General features: G+C 45.0%; 1 protein-coding gene across 3 annotated transcripts in view; it reads right to left on the bottom strand.

Moving 5' to 3' along the window:
* The window catches only part of SERINC5 (serine incorporator 5), a 53,479-nt gene that overhangs the window by 21,586 nt on the left and 12,694 nt on the right, over positions 1-19,199 (bottom strand). For 2 of the 3 annotated variants that reach the window (XM_063319792.1, XM_063319791.1), the window contains exons 3-5: positions 10,329-10,496; positions 3,003-3,181; positions 2,603-2,685 (exon numbers count right to left, since the gene is read on the bottom strand). In XM_063319792.1, coding sequence (XP_063175862.1) covers positions 2,603-2,685; positions 3,003-3,181; positions 10,329-10,412 — 346 coding nt within the window. In that variant the 5' untranslated portion in view covers positions 10,413-10,496. The remainder of the gene's footprint in view (positions 1-2,602; positions 2,686-3,002; positions 3,182-10,328; positions 10,497-19,199) is intronic. The other variant, XM_063319793.1, reaches the window with a different exon arrangement.

Below are 19,199 nucleotides of genomic sequence, written 5' to 3' on the forward strand. Positions count from 1 at the left end.
ACGGCAGGAGGGAGGTGGTGTGAAGGCATTTCACAGGAATCTAAACCCTGAAATTGCAAGGTACTGGAACCCTGTACTAAAAAGGGCAATTTCTTCTCTTCCAGACTCCAGTACCACAGAAAAACAAAGGTGGGGCTTATCCATTTACAAATGCCGTCCCAAGCCACTCCCAAAGAGATGGGAACAGTTGGTATTCACTGACTAGTTTTAAGACAGGTTATTTGACTACTTAACCATTGACCTACATATACTATATTTGGGTAGCTGTTTGGATACTTCAGACAACAGATCTCTTATGTGCAACACCAGAAGTCTCTGAGGAAATACAGATACCTATTTAAGTGTTTAGTTGCGTATACAGCTTGTGCTGCTGTGCAGGGCACAGCCTATAAATGACTCTGGGTGTGCCACTGATTTCAGTGAAGAAGACCAAGGAAGTGCATTAGCAAAGTTCAGCCATATCCCACTACTGTGTTTTCCTCTTGAAAAAAAGCTTGTATAAGTGAAGTGGAAGAACAGACCAGTCAGGGCACGTTATCCTTAGCAGATGATGTAGAGATTTATTTTTTTTTTTTACTGTACCACAAACTCATTATTTGGAAGCAATCAAAAATGCCATTTGTCTGGTTTTACTAAATGTATTGTATGCACTTGATAAGCATGCTGTTCTTCAAACAAACAAATAAACCAAAAAATAGAAGAAGCTACCATGTGAAAAAGTACATAAAAAATAGGCTGGGAACTAGGTTTGCATGTGTGTTTTGGAAAGGGAGAGTAAGAAAAAGCAGACCACCAATGGAGTGAGTAATTGAATAGCCAGACTCTCAGGATCCCCCACTGCCACAGGCAGGACACTGTGGGATGTTTTACGGATCCATCATAGAGAAGGTTAGCCTGGCCAGCGTGGAGTTAACACTACAGCCCACACAGACCTAGTGCTTGCACGTGATACTCCTCCTCCATGACTAACAAACTGCCAAGTTTCCAACGGGAAACATGGAAAGAGCTGCTTTTTTTTTTTTTTTTGATAAAAAATAAGAAAGCTGGGAAAATGCTCAAAAAAAAAAAAGGACAGTGCAAGTTTCTTGATTGGAGGGGAAAAAAAAGAGAAAACAAAACCACAAAATATGCAAACCATCTGTAAATCTCCAATTCAGGGGCTGACTGGAGGACAGTTTAGTGGGATGTGCAGAAAACAGCTTTAGACGGAAAAGTCAATAGCTAATTTGGGGAAGGACGCTTGTTATGCTGTATCTCCCCACTAGGTTAGACTGCTGTTGAGAAACAGCGGCCTAATCAGCACAAAAAGTCCTGTTTCCCTTTTTCCCCAAACACTTCATTTCTTGATGACTTTTCACCATGAGAAGGGTTGCTTGCAAAGATGACAGGCGGTCTCACTTGCTCATGAGAACAATGCCTTGCACTGCTACATCTTCCTAATCCGAAGAGTGATTAGATACTGAGGACAGGCACATACAGCCATCCAGTGACTTTGCAGAGGGATAAGGAGCCCTTCACTTCTGGGGCATCAAACTGAACCAGGACCAAACAAACACTTACAAAACCAAGAAGCTGAATCACACCTACCAGTGGTTTACTTGAAGTGATTTTTACCTTAGTTTCCCAGAGCAGTGTGCTCATGGTATGTCTATTCTCTTCCCTCATGTTTACTCCTTCTTCCCCTTTTAAAACACGCTGGCTAGAGGAGATTAGTGTTGAAAACACAGGTAACGAAGCAAGACTTAGTGGAAGCAGCCATCAGACACAACTTCTCCTTTGCATTACTGATCCCATCCCTTTCCGTCCGCCCAGACTCAATAGCTTTAGGGCTTACAAGTACCTGGCAAACTGAAGAGCACAAACTCACCTCAGTATCACCAGGATGTTTTGCTCCTAGCCCACAAGGGGCCTGTGAGAAGTCCCTCCCCACAGCTGACATTTAGCAGTGGGACAGTACCAGCATTCCTGTGCGGTGCCATGGCGTCTTCCAAAACTGGAAATGCTTCAGGCATGGCAGAGTGCTCAGCAGAGCACTTGCAACATGCCCCAAGAAGTCTAGTTTTATCTTACTGCCTTTATACCACTGGCCTGAAAGGCTAACAATATCCCAAATTCTTTTGTGGTTTTGCAGGTTTCCAGGCAGCCAACACCAGTGCCCAGCAGGTCACCATGCCCCCTTGAGCACTGGCACCTCTCCACCTGGCAGCACAGTCCCTGGCTGATGTGCTACAGCAGAGCCACCTGCACATGCCAAACTAACACGCAGCTTTGGGTTCTTCAGTGAACAACTTGTGCACCGTTACAGCTCCCTGCTGCTTAAACAATCTGCAAGGCAGCACTGCAGTGGTATTTTTACCTACCCAGCTGGCCCGCTCTTGATCAGAAAAAAACCACGCTTTTACTGCACATTCACACGAAGGCCACATACTCTGTCCATGCAGAGTTCCCCCCAAACAACTCCAAATATTCCTTTTGCACCTGGACTATACTGGCTTTACTTGAAGAAATATGGCAATATTCATACATATCAGACCTTTAGGATTTATAACCACGCACAAGGTAGTACAGAACAAAGCAGCATAACAAAACAAGAAAGACGTACCATTGAGGAAAGTGTCCTGATCAGGAATGAAGAAGGCTCCTGAGCACATTGCTGCCAGAAGTATGAGTTTAATGAGCCAGAATCTGGACAAAAGGAGGACACAAAAAATAAATCATCTGGTTGTAATAGGAATTAGAGGTCTTCAGCTCAAGTACCATGAGAAATCTCTATTTCAAGCCCAACAAGAGAAAAAAGAGCCTTTGATGACTGACTGCCACTTTAGTTAGTTTTCACTTGACAAAAGCAGGAAATCAATTTTTGTTTTGTTTTGGTGTGGGGTTTTTTTTTGCCTGTTGCTACACCCAACTAGAAAATAGGCAGCACAAACCTGTAAAGAGAAATGGAAACTAAGCAATCAAACCTGTAAAGAGAAATGGAAACTAAGCAATCAAATACTCACCCATTATGAATGTAAGCTCGGCAGCTTTTGCTGCTGTTAATTTTGATAGTGAACAAGAAGAACAAAAAGAAGAAACAGGCCATTCCAAAACAGACTTTGTACACTGCAGAGTATCCCACCAACTTCTCGCACATCTCACCCGCCTGAATACCCTTGCACATCTCCTTGTAGAAGGGAATCTGAAAAGCATAACACGTTACAAGCCATTAGATAGGACACAGGGCTCCTTGTAATCAAGCACGTCTACGTCTACGCACCACCGACTTTTCCATGGCTTCATTTAACACCTTTCACTTTTGATACCCCTCAGCCTGGATTTAAGGGTTCAAGGGACATAAAGAAATGTAAAACAAAAGGCACTGGAGTTTTCCAGAGTCTCCACTTTGACTCAACTCCTTCCAGGTGCTTTGGGGTACAAGTCCATCTGCCTCTTGGCTTAAGCCATCCCTGCCCCTTATTGCTTATCCCCTCACATGGGGGACACATTCTCCCTTCTTTCCATGCTTTACAGCAAAAGACTTTGCTTCAGTAATCCAGTTTACATGAGCCATACCAGTGGTTTTACCAGCCAGAGGGGCATGAAGGGGGCCGCAGGGCAGGAAGCTCTGGCTTATGCTGCCCTTGGTGGAAACACAGACCGAAGCACACCCAAGAAGCACAGAGGCAGCAAGCCCCCTTCCCTCCATCACAGCCTCTGAAAGGGAGTTTGTGCCAGTTGCCCTGATTTTGTTTTAAATTAACAGAGAGGCAGGAAAATTCCACCTTTCTCTTGACTTGTTAAATATTTGCCTTTGAGGCCTTGCTCTTGCCACCAGGGAAAAGCAAACAGCTGCACATTTTGGCTTCAGTTTCACCAGGCAGACATGATGCTGCGTGCTCAAAAAATCAGGTCTATGTGGCCAGGACCCACTCCTGTGGGGTGCCTCTGTGCGGACACCCCACCCTCGCAGCCAGGAAGCCATTCAGCTGCTCAGAAATACAGGCGTTTAATTAGAAAACCACTGTTCATTTCAAAGAAAGAATGGCCTCTCTGTACGCTCACAGCCCTCAGCTGAGGCTGGTGAGACCAGTCGAGCAACATATCAAACCCTCCGGAGCTGATCGCTGCTACCTGCACAGGTAACTGGAGAAAACAGAAGACAACGTGTGCCAGGACACAACATGCACAATTAAATAACTTGGGCAAAGCAAATGGGAATCCGACTTCAGAAAGCATTCAGCCAGGCCAGATTTTGCTTAGGAAAAATATACAAAGATTGTGGGCAACACCATCCCTGAACATTTCCAAGAAATTGTCAAAGATAGGAGTCTCTCCTTCCTTCAGCAGGCAGGTCAGTACACAAAACCAGGACAGGGAGAGAACAAACAGAGCAAGCAATCAGGCAGTGTTCCCAGATGGGTAGAAAGCCATCTGAGATGCAGGAAAAAAGGGATAAACACGTAAACTGCTGGCTTCCAGCCACCAGGCTCTGAAAGCCTGATTCCCTCAGCAGGGTATGCAACTTCCCATCCCATGCCAGTAACCCAAACCGGTCAGGAGCTCGACAACCCTCCTAGCAGTTTCCCAAAAGGAGCAAATATTTTAGCACCTCGCAGCAACACCAAATTGCTGTGCTAAAGGTAGCAAACCTAACTACAGTAGTGAGCTGATCCTAGGCGGGCCAGAACCATCCGAGGAGATGAAAGGCAGGTCTCAACGCAGCTGCATGGCGTTCCAAGAACAGATTCAAGCCGGGCCACTCTGAGATGCTCTTTCAGAAGTAACTGAGAGTTGAGCAGACACTGTGTAAGAAGCTGTAAACAAGCAGCTCTGGCTAACTCACATCCAAGAGTTTTTAGAGAGCTCCTGAGAAATTGTCTGGAGCATCAGTGATGCCTTTCGCAGGTCTTGAAGGGCAATGAAATGTCAGATTGGGCAAACATGCCAGCATTCAAAACAAGCAAATGGATTGACTGGAATAATTGAGACCTATCAATGCCACAGTGATGCCAGGGCAAGCCAAGAGGCCAGAACAATGCCAGGGAAAGCAACTGGGCTGTCAATTAATGCTTTCCAGTTCTTTGCCTATAATAACCATCAGTCAGCAGAGATCAAAAAGATGCATAATATTGAACTAACAATATTTCTAAGAAAATCAGATATTTGTTTAATATAGATGATAGTAATGACCAAGGAGACAGATTTCAGTAATATCTGTACTTGGTACCAAGCAGCATTTTGCTTATGAGACTTACGGAACAAAACAAAAAAATACCATGGAACTTGATTAACCAACTAGCTAATTAAAAACAGATCCCTGGGTAACTGTAAATGGGCATCTTCTTTAATTGCATAGGTTTCTACAGAGATGTGGATAGGATTTTTGACCCTATATGTTCTTTTCTCCATTTAGTAGTCATTTCCTTACGAATCTGGCTGAGAGAAAATGGATGGATTCACAAGAACAATAGCTCAGTTTGTGCCTACATAAGCAACAAAGAGCTCAGCCGTCATGTAGTATGCACAACACTACGCAGTAATAAGTGATGGCCACAGGAATAGTCCTGTGGGATGGAATGCCCTCTTTGGAGAACCATGATCCTGAAGGAACAAAACAAGAATAAATCCAAACTCTTGGGGACCCTGGCAGATAATAAACACAAGCACAATGCTGGGGACAAAAGGACTGATGTAATGAAAAGAGCATGTTTTCGTGAGCGGATGGTCTACTTCTGGGAACAATTTGTCAAGGCTTATGTGGCTTCTTCACTGAAAGTTAAAAAAGACTAGTTGTTTTTTTTTTTAAATTCTGTATCTCTGAAACATGTCCAGCTGCTGAGCAGCCTGCCCAGCCCATGTGATTTACCAGACTTTCCATTTGCTGGGCAGTTTTGCCAGCTGTTAAATTCAAGGATTAGTGATTTGCCAAGTTTGATATAGTGGAATATCTACTTTTAACCTTTAGAAGCAACGTAAGCTAAATTCTTCAGCCTCTGAGTAGGGGACAAAACATTCTTCCTGCAGAAACTCAGTATCCGCTCAGAAAACGCCTCGGTTGCTGCACAAGCAATGATGTTATCACAGCAAAGGCGGTAACTTTCCAAGTGCAGTGAAACCCTTTGGGACGATGGCAACATCTACAGAAACAGGGACAGACTGCCTTGAACTTGCTTTCCCCTCACTGCGAGCTGCTGGTGCCTGACATCAATGCAGTGCAAGAAGCAAGCCAACACGGCCACACCACGTTCAGGCTCCAGCCAGCTGGGGCTTGGCCACCTCTGAGCTTGGGTCTGCCTGCACCCGAACGTGTGAATGCAGGAGCACGGGAAATAGCGTCAGAGGGGGAACAGGAAAGAAGACATGTGTAGAAATGGGCCTGAAGAGCCCGAAGGAGACTGCTTTCATCTGGATCTCCTCATCCAACAGAGGGAGAATGTGGCAGACGGACTTTGTTACGGAAATGGAGGAAGTATGAAAGAAAATCTGTGTAGATGGGAAGACAAGGGCACAAAACCCAGGTAAAACCGCCTGTCTTGAGCAGTTGAGAAATGGAATAGAAAGCCAAAAAACAATCAGACTAAAACAGACACCATCTTGCATCTATGGCTAAATTCTCATTAGAAATAGGCAATGGGCCTCTGCACTTAAAAACCTCACTTTTGGTAGCAAATTTGGGTTTTAACATAATATAATGCAGTCCAGGGCCAAAATATAAACCTAGCTGGGGAAACGAGCCTGAAAGCATGCTCTGCCAGAACATGGAACCATGTAGAACTGAAATGCTTTCACACAACTGAACTGGTTTTTACTGGTGGTTGTTTTCCTGAAAACATCTTTCTTATTTTTCCTTTCATTACTTAAGTAGGACATGGATATTTTCAGGGTGAAACCACTAGTTTTGAAACAGCTTTAGCATTAAAAATGTAATTAAAAATATAAATCGAAACATTATTTCAACAGACAAAAAAAAAATTATCTCCCTTTTCTTCTCTCAATTATCCTTTGAAAGCCTGTGAAATGCAAGGGTTCGCCTCAATAGAACATTTGTGAGTAAAGTTGTACCAGTTTCTCAAAAAAACCAGAATAACAGAAAAAAAACCTGGATGAAGGCATAAAAGCACGTCTTCAAGTTGGGTCCTGCTTTGCTTATTTTTGCAACAGCATCAAGTCTCTAAACCATTTTGTGTAACTGCATATTGGTCTTTTCTGTCTTTCTGTCCCTATCACCGAAGCCCTCATGCCTTGATGTATGCTCTACCCCATCTTTTGCCTTGATACACAACCTTGCTTCTCTGAAATCTATTCTACATGCTACTAGTCAAAATATTTTCCTGGTCAAAACTGTCCGCTCCTTCCCTACCCACCCTCCACTGCCTCTTGCTTCTTCCCCAGAGATCAAACACAAATGCCTTGGTTTCTTTGCACATTTTTTAGAATTTAACCCTTTGGGTCTCTCTCTCTCTTGACATCCTGTGGGTGCAGGAACAGCTCAGGAGACGGGGAAGAAGAGTGAAAACAACAGCAAACCCCCCTCCCCGTGAAAGGCACTGTTCAATTCTTAAGGCTCAGCACAACATATGATATTCTCAAAATGCTGCTGTTTAGATTAGGAACCAAGGTTTTGAAACCAAATGCTCCACAGGTATGGTGTCCTTCCACTAACACATGGTTTCATCCACCTGCCAGCTTTGGTGAGGATGTGGAAGTTGAGCTCCCTGGGACAGTGCCTCATTTTTCCAGACATGTTGCAGGGCACAGAGCAGGTCCTCAGCTCTGGGCTGGCACCCACAGAGTCTGCACCTCAGGAACTGAAAAACTGTCCTGAACATGTTTTAATAGACAGAATGTATGACTATGGGGGTAGATAAAAACTGCAAAACAGATACAAACTTTTTAAAGTTTCTGTTTAAGGTGTCCATAAAAGATGTACATTTGCTGTTGCCTCCTCTCAAAATAATGCCAGAGGACCAAGCGCTACAATAAATACTTTTAGAACTACTTTAGACTTGGGAATTTATAGCCAATCAACAAAAAAAAGCCTCTCACTGACAAGGGATAGATTCCTTTCAGGGAACATCAGCATAAGTTTTTGTTCTCTAACCTGGTAAACCAGATACACAGTTCCCTGCCAGGATTATGGCTCCATAAAGGACTGCACTAAAATTTTAAATTTTAATTTTTTATTATAATATAAACATTAAAAAATTCTAATTAAAATAAATTAAATTTCTCTCTTCTCTCCAGAAAGAGAGGGTGAAGTCCTAGAAGCATTATGCAAAGTGTTTGCTTACAGTCTGCTTCAGGAGCTAGGAGTGCTCCACGATCCAGCCAAAAGCCAAGGAATCAGTAAGTGCCCAGCACTTTCAGAACACAGTTCGTCATTGGGAAGCTGAGACTGGTAAGTCTGAACAAATATTTTGAAGGTGCACTCTACTGCAACTGGGCTGAATTAACTTCAGGAATCTTTGAACATTTAACAGCCCCGAACATAATTATTAAATTAGAGAGCAGACAAAGAAAGCCTACTTTCAGATGGTCCATTTCCCATTCAAAGACATCAAATGCTCTAAATTAAGAGGGTGATTATCTTTCCACTTCACGCTAACAGCTACTCTTTGTGCCATTTCTTCCCACACTGAGCTTTCAAGACTATGAACTGGAAAAGAAATTTGGCAATACTGAAAAGCATGTTGTTGAAGGCTTCTTGAATCACTTTTCTGTTGGATAAAGAGCGAGTATTTTTTGTTAGGGATACAAGTTGCATTAAAACCACACTACTGATGGAAAATGACTTTATGAAATTTGGATATGAGCTCGTAATTTGTCTCCCACACTTGAGTTCCTTGGGTTATTCAACTTTATTGCCAAGCTAAGCATCTAGTAAGTCAAAGTAATTCCTGGCAAGCAATTTCAGCACACACATGTTGAACAGTTTTTAAGTTGCAGCTCACAGGCAAGCACCCTGTCCATACTGGATGCTCTTACAGGGCTGCCAGCAGCTTCTGGTGGCCGGGGGTAAGAAGGTGGCACTAGGATAACTCAAGCAAAGTGCTATTAAATGAAAGAAAGTTAGGACAGAACACACAAAGAGGGCACAATGGGAAGAAAGAAATGTCACTGGCAGCAGAGCGCAGAAACCCTCAAACTAGCCCCACCGTAAGCCCGCTGGTTCATCTGAGTTGCTGGCACAGGGTGCTACCACCAGCTTCTGGATCCAGGCTGCTGTGGGGGAAAGTGTTTCACAGACAATTGAAAGTCAAGCACAGAAGGTAAGCAGGGCATCAACTTGACCAGCAACTGGTTAAGTGGGGAAACAGCCTTAACTGTGCACCCAGCGCACTCCCTCTTGGGAGGGTAACACAAAACAGCTAGATGCCCGCAGCAAGGCAAGCCTTCTGAACCTCCAGGGCAAGCACATTCAGAAGCTCGAAGCTGGCCTGATGCAGAGTTTGATGCAGAAACTAAATATTTAAGAATTGCGCAATCCAGCCATTGTTCCCTCTACTTAGAAACAGACTTCTCTTCTTGTAGAAGGGGCAAGAGAGAGGATCTGTGCTACTGAGAGCAACTTGGGTGGCTTAAGAAATCAAACCAAAGATGTGGTACAACGGGTCTAGTGTGTAACTGCAAGCAGGCTGGTAAGCATTTAGCTTAGGAAAGTTATATTAAGACTCTGAAAGAAACTTCAGTTTTAAAATCTAGTTTTAGCCACAGCTCCTCTCATGCTTTTGAAGCTTTTTAATTAAAAAGACAATTAGAGATGAACAATATTTGCTGTGGTTAGAGACCATGTGAACAGGATGACTCAACACACACTGAAGAAAACTCCTTGTAAAGGATCCGCAGCAAAGGGCACTGCAGTAGTCTGTCACACAACACCGAGAACACAGAATTAAAATTATAAATGCAACACTTGAGGAGTTGTTTTCTAATTCGCTGCCTCTGCTACTAAACAAGTTGCCAGAGATGAACCCAACGTTAGACTGAACCCATTTTTCTACTGTAACGTCTTCCCTAACACATTACAGTAGAAAACACTAACACATTCCCTAACACGCCTCTAGTGACATTACCCGTGCAGCAAACCTGGGATGGGTTCGCTGCAGTGCGTTTCTGCACGATGAAAGAGGAGGAAGGCTGCTAGTCCTGTGACCCTCAACTCTTCCTGTTGTGAAACACACCCGACGGGTAAGCAACCGACAGGAAGAGGCTGAGCACGGAAAATCATCCCGTCTGGGTTTGGAAGTAGATGGGTGGAGGGAACTGACCGCCCGTGTACATGAAGAGCTGTGGAAGGAGCCCCCTTTCCTTCCAGGCGCAGCGGTGTGTTCAGCTGTCTTACTTACGTGCGTTTTCATTTCGTTAGCTACTGTTGTTGACATCATGATACAACAGATGATAGTCACCAGGATGAAGTAAAGCGCATACATGAAGCGGGTGCTGGTTGACTGTTTTATCTTGGGGCAGCATTTGCAGCACAAGAAACAAGCAGCAGTACCACAGCAGCAGGCCAACTGGAAAGTAAGACAAAAAACACAAGTCATTCCATCATTGCCTTTTGCTCTATTGCAAAAGTCAGACAGGGAAGCTGGGAGACTTCCTGTAAAACTCCAGAATTTCCTAAGTCCTCTCCTCCCAGCTGAGCAGCACTTAAGTGGAAGCAGACTGTCTTGTTTATCAAAAGTCACTAGGTTTAAGCACATCAGTTTCTAGCTTCCCACACGCTAAGGATGAGAGTGAAGAGGATGAGGAGGAACTGCTCCCAATTACTTAATCCTGCTCTTTGCTAGGTCTGTGCAGCTCGCGGTCCTGACATGTTTCACCCAGCAGAACAGGCACTACAATGGTGAGGCTCTATTTCCTGCAAGACGCTCTTTTAGTTCTTTTCTACCTGCAACTGAGTCCACCAAGACAAAAACCAAGCAGCATAGCAAAAAGTACATAATTGTCTCATTCAACAGTGAAAAAGGTACTGAATAAACCCTGAAAGGGATCCAGCTTGATGCTCATTATTTCCTTGCTGTCAACAGTATCATTAACTTTCAAAGAAGCTGGATTCACCTTCCCTGACTTCTGCTTTTAGAAAAGTCATATATAAAAATAGAAATACAAGCCTTATTTTTATACATAAGCTCCTTGTCCAGGGCCTTCCCTGCAATAGGCAGCAGCTTCATATGGATACCATGCTTAACCCAGCAGCCGTGACCACAGGAGGGATTTTTGGATATCAGCAGGTGGCCAGGAGCAGGGAACCTCTCTTCCAGGTCTCTTTGCTGCTGATTCAGAGCAACCTCACCCCTAAGCACTCCCATTTTTGAGGGTCTCCCTGTGGCTAGTGTGTAGCACAGGGGTGATGCACTGGCAAAACAGGGGCTTGAGCACACCGAGGCTGCTTTTTCCTGGTGTTTCCTCAGCCTTCGGAGGGGCTGCAGGGATGCTCAGAGGACACCCCCCCCCCCCTTTCTAGCAAGCAGTTATACAAGACGGATGGCTTTTCTTAGCCCTTACCAAGGGATTCAAAATGCACAAGCGCCACATTTGAGTCATCCAGGCAAACTTCACTATGTGCCTTCAGGCGCTAAACCACCACGTGCCATTTTCCTCCCAGGACACCTTCTCCTCCAGCATCAATGACTGTCATGTGTGTGTTTGCAGACACACACATCTGATATAACTCCACAGGGTCTCAAAACCAGACTGGTCGATCAAAGACCCCAAATCCTTTTGAAGAAGTGTCTTGAAAAGACTCCCAGCTTATCACTTCCTTGCCATGACCATCTGCTGCAACACCCAAGCGCAGGCTTCCTGCCTTCAGCCCCACAGAAAGGGGCTGAAAGTCACCTTGCCTTGCTCCATGATGGCTCTTCAGTTTGCAGAAGACACAGAACAGGGACAGTCCAACCTGGCTCCCACTCTGCCCTTCTCTGAGTTCACCACTGGATCTCACCCCAGAGGAGACGGGGGCCTCAAAGCACGCAGCTGCTAAAACTGCTGCTGCTGCAGAACAGAAATCCTCCCCAAAACACACAAAGCTCCCACTGTGGGAAATAAACAGAATGGGCTCATGTTGGCACCAGAGCTGGAAATTAAGAATACTACGTGCATAAACACATCATGCAAGTATACTTTCAAAATAGAAGGCAGTGGTGACTGAATGGCAATTTTATTTTTTATATGTGGTGAAACTGAGTTAACTTTTACAGCATCAACAACAAGTCCAAGAAATAAGGGAGCTATGGCAAGTTACTGATTCAGCAAACAAATGGAATAACAACATTTCAAAACAAAAACATACCGGAAAAGTATAATCCCTCCACTTCAGAATTATGCAAAAAAAAATGAAAGGAGAAAGACTAAGGGTCCTTTCCATCTGTGTCAGCCAGATCCAAAATATCCATGATGAACTTCAACTGCTGGCCATACTCACCATAACATTAAAAACTATAGTACAGCAATAAAGAGGTATGCAGCTTTGGCGTTTTTAAGGGGAACAACATTTTCCTAAGCCAGGTGCTAGAGAGTTCTGCCAGTGAAACCTCATCTCCGTCCAGCAACGTGTCTGCTATTCCAGTCCTGGGTCCCTGGAGCTGCTATTTAAAGCAACAAATCCTTAAATAGAATATACAACTCATTTATGCCTTGTTCCCCATTACTTAGAGAGATTTTAATGATAGTTTCTAATACTGAGCACATACCAAAGAAATTGGCAATATTTGTGAAAAATACCAGTGTCACCATCTTATTTCAGATGCACTCCTTTAAGCACTCTGAATAGCTGTGGACACCATAGAAAGTTAATTAGGTTATTCAGCCACAGTCCCAAATTTGGTGTTTGGTTTTGGGTTTTTTTTTTTAAATTCTTTTTATGACTAACTACATTCTAGAGTGGGCCGCAGTGAAATAGGTGTAATCCAAAAATAAATGAAACCAGTCTCTGTCCCAACGAGTAAGACGCTGGCCGCAACCTACTGACCCGAGAGGTTTCAAAGATATTATCTTTCACTGACAGACTTCAAAGCCCATCTCTACAATCAGTTCTCTGTCAATAGGTTGTGGTCGATGTGCCGCTAAACTACACAGTCCCTGTGATGCCACATGCTTGACCATGACCATGGCCCATCTCGCCTCGTTGCTGCCTTTTGACTGCAGCAAGGCTCTGCCCAGGGGCTCGGGACCCACTGGTGGGCACCCAAGTGCAAGCCCGTAACAAATTCTTCCCCTGTTAAAAAAAAAAAACAGGCTGTGGAACAAAGTGAGTTAAGGTCATAAATCTTTAACAGATTTAGCTTATCATTAAACAAAAGCTCCTCCAAAGGAGGGGTTCTGCAGAAGGAAGGTGCTGTGTGGTTTTCAGGACAGAGACAACCCAAGTTCTGTGATGGCTTTGAAAACCCTGCTCTGTACCTGCAGAGTTCCTTCCAAGTCCTGTGACCCTTCCTAGTCTCGGGTCCCCAAGAACCCACAACAGCACCCAAAAGCCAGGCTGCTCTGGCAGGAGCCTGTCACGCAGCAGCAGATTCTGGTCTCAAGCCTCTCTCATCCACAGGCCCCTACAAGTCAGGCAGCGAGTACAGCCCCCCCCAGCTCCTCCTCTAGCTCTACATGTCCTCACTGGGTGAACACCGCAGTCTGACAACAATTACAAACACTACAGAAATATTTATGCTTTCCACAAATACTTGCCATCAGCCTTACACTAAGCCCCGGCAACACCAGGCCTCCACAACGTCAACCGGCCACCAGCTTTGCTCAGTCACACTCTTTCAAACCCCAAAAAGGGTGCAGTGCCAGCACTAAGATCCTGAAACTTGACAACCTACTGCACCTGAAAACAGACTGCCCCACAATTTGTCCTGCCTGGGTGATGGCTGACTTGACGGCCTTCACAGCAGCAGCTGTGGAAAGCTGTGTGGGAAGTTTCTCTGTTAAAAAAATACGCAAAGCGCAGTTTCACAGACACCTCCCCTGGTAGCCAGGCTGGCTTAACAGCCACTGGCTCCCCCCAGCCTTTCTCCTCGGTCAGCCCCTCGCTCACTCCTACCCTGGCACCAACCCTCAGTAGCCCTGGCAGTTGTTTCTGCTGTGAGACTGACCAAACAAAGCAACCTACTGGATAAGAAAAAGAAAAAAAAAATAAAAAATTATGTATCAGTCCTTCTTGGCTAATGATTTATCATGCAATGGCACAAACAGTTTTACCCTTTCAAGTGAGGGCACAGTAGGGAGAGCAGAGGGGAATGCCTCGCAGCAGTCCCGCATGGTTTGACCTCATGTCTGAGCAGACATTTCAGTGGCTTTTTCCTACCAGCTCTTTTGACTTGAGTGCAGTAGGGTCCTGTCAATGCAGGGGAACAATAATTTTTACATCCACGCCGTGAGGGGCAGAAGCAAGCAGGCTATATAACAGCCCTAGTCCGTGCAAATCACTTTTTTGAGTACAGGCAGGCCTGGGCATATTTGCACACCCCTATCTCACACCAGGCTGGGGAGTACCTGTGGTTAACAAGAGTTAGACAGGTTAACAGGACAAGGTAAAAGCAGGTTTACCAACGTGCACACATCCTATCAGCTCCCGACAATGCATACTCCACCAACATACACTTAACATCTGCCACACACTCAAGTCTTGATTTTTGCAAGCTGCGATCCAATCTGATAAATCAGTGGAATGAGGTATGACGGTAATGTTAAGCACACACGTAACCGTTTATATACAAGACAGACTGAGAGGCAGTCAATGCTATTGTACAGACAGTTACACTTTTAGAAGGTATTTTCCAAAGACGTTTCCAAAAAAATCTCAAAGGTTGTAGAAAATATTTGGCGTAGCCATTAAAACCAAGTGAGGAGTTTCAGAATCACTGCCCAAAATAGCGTATGGTATTTTTAAAATATACAAACCATAGGGAAGTATCAAGCTTATCACAACAAAGCACTCTTCCTTTTGGGAGACTTTGGCAGAAATGGTAAAAATCAAAGGAAAGAAGAGCACATTAAAAAAAAAAAAGTGTATACTTAAATGAAACACAGACTTAAGTGTTTCATCTCTTCCCTCCCAACTGGCCACCCAGCCAGTGTGGCGAGGAGACCGCATGCCTTACGGCCTGTCCGCGGAGCACAGGAATGTGCCTTGCTGAAGCTTCTTTTCACAGGGGCCTACAGAGGCTTAGTTTTTCATGCACTGCTTGATTACTTGACTACCAGCATTATCTGGGCCGTAAGATTTGCACATAATGCGGTCATCGAGCTGTTAACAGCAACATCGGTCAAAAACACACCCCAACATCTAGGCTCACAGCTACACACAGCATCCAAGCAGGCTGGAAGAGCAAAGCAGCCAGCCCTGCACAAATAACGCCCTGAAGCGGCTACGCACCTGCCATCAGACTTTTAGATTCAGGAGAGAGCCTCCAGCAAGCCAACCATTTCGTTAGTGCACTGGTTCACGAAAACTAGAGATGCCTGATGCCAGGTGTCCCAAGTGTTAGGAGCTGGGCTCAGACTATTATTGAAAACCCCTGCTGTTATGCATTTTACAAAGTTTTCTTCAACTGGCCACATGATTACACAGTGGTTTGTCCCTGTGAAGTAATTAAATTCACCAAAGAGGCTTTATTTTGTCCTTTCTCTGACTTAACTGGCTTTCCACTGCTGCTTCTGTAATATTGACTCACCGCATGGCTTAAGCCAAGAGGTTTTGTGACCAGCACACCAGTTAATCAACCGACGACCTATTTTTGGGAGCACACCTCACACTGCAAACTGTGCAAAATTAAAACCGACTTCAGAGAAAAGACAGGCCAGCCCAGGCGCTGCCTTGAATGCCACTTTCCAGCGAAGCTTTCCTGCCCTGAACTGAGTTTCCAAAGCGATAGGCTTGTGCCCTGCCCCACGGGGCAGAACTGCCTTCCAGCACCAAGCAGGTCAAAACTGAGGTGAGAAGAGCAGCGTTTGGGACAGCTACGCCGAGAGCTGAAACAAGGGAGAGCCGCTGCCAGGCGCCAGCAGAGCTGAAGTTAAGCTGAACCGAGGATGATGAGTTTCCGTCTCCGTGCTCAAACGTTACTATGTGGTGACTCAGCTCAGCATTAAAAAATGTCACCGCAAAATGTCTAAATTACAGACTGCCCAGCTGCTCTTCTCCTGATGATTTTGGAAAAATCAAGACAATTTTTTTTCATCTGACCTGAGCCTCGCAGTGTATCTCACCACCCAGCTCCCCAGTAGCATAGTGATTTTCCAGTGGCTAGACCATCTGGACTTGACAGCAGCATGAGCTGGGCTGTCTGTCTCTCTGGCTACTTACATCTATCATTAAAAACAGCAAAAAACCACTCCACTTCTAATTTGTCTGCTACAGTTTCCAGGCTATTGGTGAGGCTTTCTTCACTAGTTGAGACAGACTTTTAATTACCTGGTCTTTTCTTCCTGCTCATCAAAGGAGGAACCCAAACCTTTTATCCTCAGACTCATTTGAAGGCTTTAAGACTTTTCCTCGCAGCAACCTAAGCTGTTTGGGTTTTTTTCCTGCACTCCCTCAAATTTCCCCAGCCCCTCCTACAACACCACAGCATCATCAGCCCAGCAGGTCACCCTGCTCCTCTCCCCCATGGGCAGATGAAGAGAAGGTGAGACCCTGCCCCACAGCACCCTATGCTGTGGGAGCAACCTGCCCTCCATGCACCTTACCCATACAACCAGACAGCTGCCTGTGCTTAAAAAAATAAGTGTATTTTATTTGCAACGGGGTCACGCCACCCTCAATAGTACCCCCTGCTCCACCAGTCCTTCCATCATGCCTGTGTGCTTTTGGGAGCAATTTTAAATGTCCCCTCGAGCCACTGATGAAAACAGGCCACTCTTTTCATCAGTGACCTGATCCTGAAGCTCCTTTGCATTGATCCCTTGATGATCTTCACTGAGGGCAACCTCCGCTGGATCACAGGTTCAACTGTCCTTTCCTGTAATTTCATATTTCATGGTTTTCTTATCTGCAGGTTCTTCCAGCTCATGCTGCAGCTACTTCTCTGCCTTTCAAAGTGGAGGAGCTACTAACAGAGCACCTGGAAGATGAAAGACAAGCCAGCAATGGCAAAGTTTGTCAATTTGAGGCCATCACTTCACACAGCAAGTAGATTTTCTCCAGGTTAGCTCTGATGGTGGGGACCAGCACTCTAGAGGCAGAACAGCACACACGGATGCAACATGGTGCCTTGCCTGGGACAGGGAGAACCAAGAACACAGTGCAGGACAGTAACTGCCTAAGTCCATACACCACAGGAGTCAAAAAGCAGTTGAAGTGAAATTTCTGTATGTATTGACTTAAAAGCATGGAGCTGCAACAGCTGCTTCACTTTTGAATAATGTGACAGCTCTGAGCTGTTCCACAAAGATGTTGTGTCTTTAAAAGGTACTTCTGATACTGACTATAAGCAGACTTTAAGGCACAGGTAAAAAGACATTAACACTTTGTACAAGGTGACAAAAGCCAATAAATTTGCACCAAACATTAACTATTCCTTGACATCTCTTGCATACACCTTCTCTAATTGCTGGAAGTTCCAACTGCTGAACTGCAAACATCAGTCCCAACGTAGTTATCACTAATTGAAGTGATGGGTGTGTCAGGACTCACTCCCTTCAAAACAAACACAGAGAAACCTTCCCACAGCTGCTGTCGTAGGTAAATGCTACAGTTCCCGCAGCTCTGGCAGCCTCATGCTTTAGCACATGCAAATGCTCTCTTGGGTGACCTGAACAATGCAGCAGGTCAAAATTCAGTTGGCAGAATGGTCAATCCCAGCCTAAAAATCTAGGAGGCCAGCCATTTAACATGTCAAAACATATTAGAGCCCCGCACAGTTGAGAAAGAAATGGAAGTGCCATTAACTTGGGTATCAGAAGGACCTTGGAAGCAACCTCAGGTCCAAGCATCTTCACATGGCTCAGCCGAGACCACCATCCAGCCTCAGCATGTGTTTGGGATGCCAGCAATTGCCAGCTCTGGATGAGACCATCAGCTTCTGCTGTAGTCATAGCTCAGGCTTTCATTCAGCTGTTCCCCTGAAACCAGCACTTCTTGCACCCGCAACTGCGTTCATTGTAATGAAAGGCTCAGTAATGGAAAAACCACCCTGGAATACCTATACTTGCAGAAATTAAAATAAAAGCAGCAGTCGGATTTATATTCTTCTCCAGATGAGTATCCCCTTGCCCTTAAAAGCAAAGGCACTGCTCTTATACTGCCCTCACAGCTGTAGAGCCATCGGTATTTAAGCTGTTTCTTTAAACCCACAATGCAACCAACTTGTGGGATGTGAGAAGAAAAGGCTAAAACAAAAATCAGGCAGCAATGGGAAATTAAGCAGGAATGAGAAAGACTCTCTTCTGCCTGGAATGAGAAAGAGTATCTTCTGCCTGGAATGAGAAAGAGTATCTTCTGCCTCTTACGCAGTGCCAGGAAAAGGATTCCAACCCTGCAATGCAAAAGTAAAATGATACAATACTTGCAGGATCTCACTGTCTTTTGGTCGTTTTCCCTCCCTTTCTAATCATTCCTGAATCCAGCAGCAAATTTTATCCAGCTATGGCAGGCAGATGGGGGCCTCAAAAATACTATGTTGCTACAACATCCTTGAAAACAGGCAAAAGGTTTAGAACAGAAAAATGATATCTCAACCCTGAGCAAGGAAAAGGCTGCAACACAAGTTCAGTATTTATTAGAAAGGGAATCAACATAAGATACCAACCTCAATGAACAAAGCTGCAGAAAATGTGGCTTTGCTAATTCAGTTGTTCAGGCAACCATTTGTTTAAAACAAAAATTCCATATTTCTGCCAAGAGGGGAAAAAGTCCTTCCCCAGTCTGTTTTTCCTAACCTCAGGCGGCTAGTTTCATCTTCAGTCATGATAAAGGGGGTTGGGGGGGCATGGAAAGGCAGCTGTGAGAAGGGGTAAGACCCACCGCCAAATTTCTCCTTTTTTTAACTGACCAGCTCAGGTTAAACACAATAAACCAAACCCCTCTCACCAGGAAGACCATTTGCAGAAGGAGAGACGTCTCTTGGGGAGTAGCACGTGGAGCGGGACCCAGGAGCGCTGCCGGCACCGTCCCATAGCACTGTGGCACATCACACCATGCACATGCCCCAGCACCGCCCCACCGCCCTCGGAGGACACAAACCTGGGCGAGGATGACAGAGCCACCCTTTTCACCA

The sequence above is a fragment of the Chroicocephalus ridibundus genome, chromosome Z, assembly GCF_963924245.1.
Source record: "Chroicocephalus ridibundus chromosome Z, bChrRid1.1, whole genome shotgun sequence".
In the NCBI taxonomy this organism is placed as follows: Eukaryota; Metazoa; Chordata; class Aves; order Charadriiformes; family Laridae; genus Chroicocephalus; species Chroicocephalus ridibundus.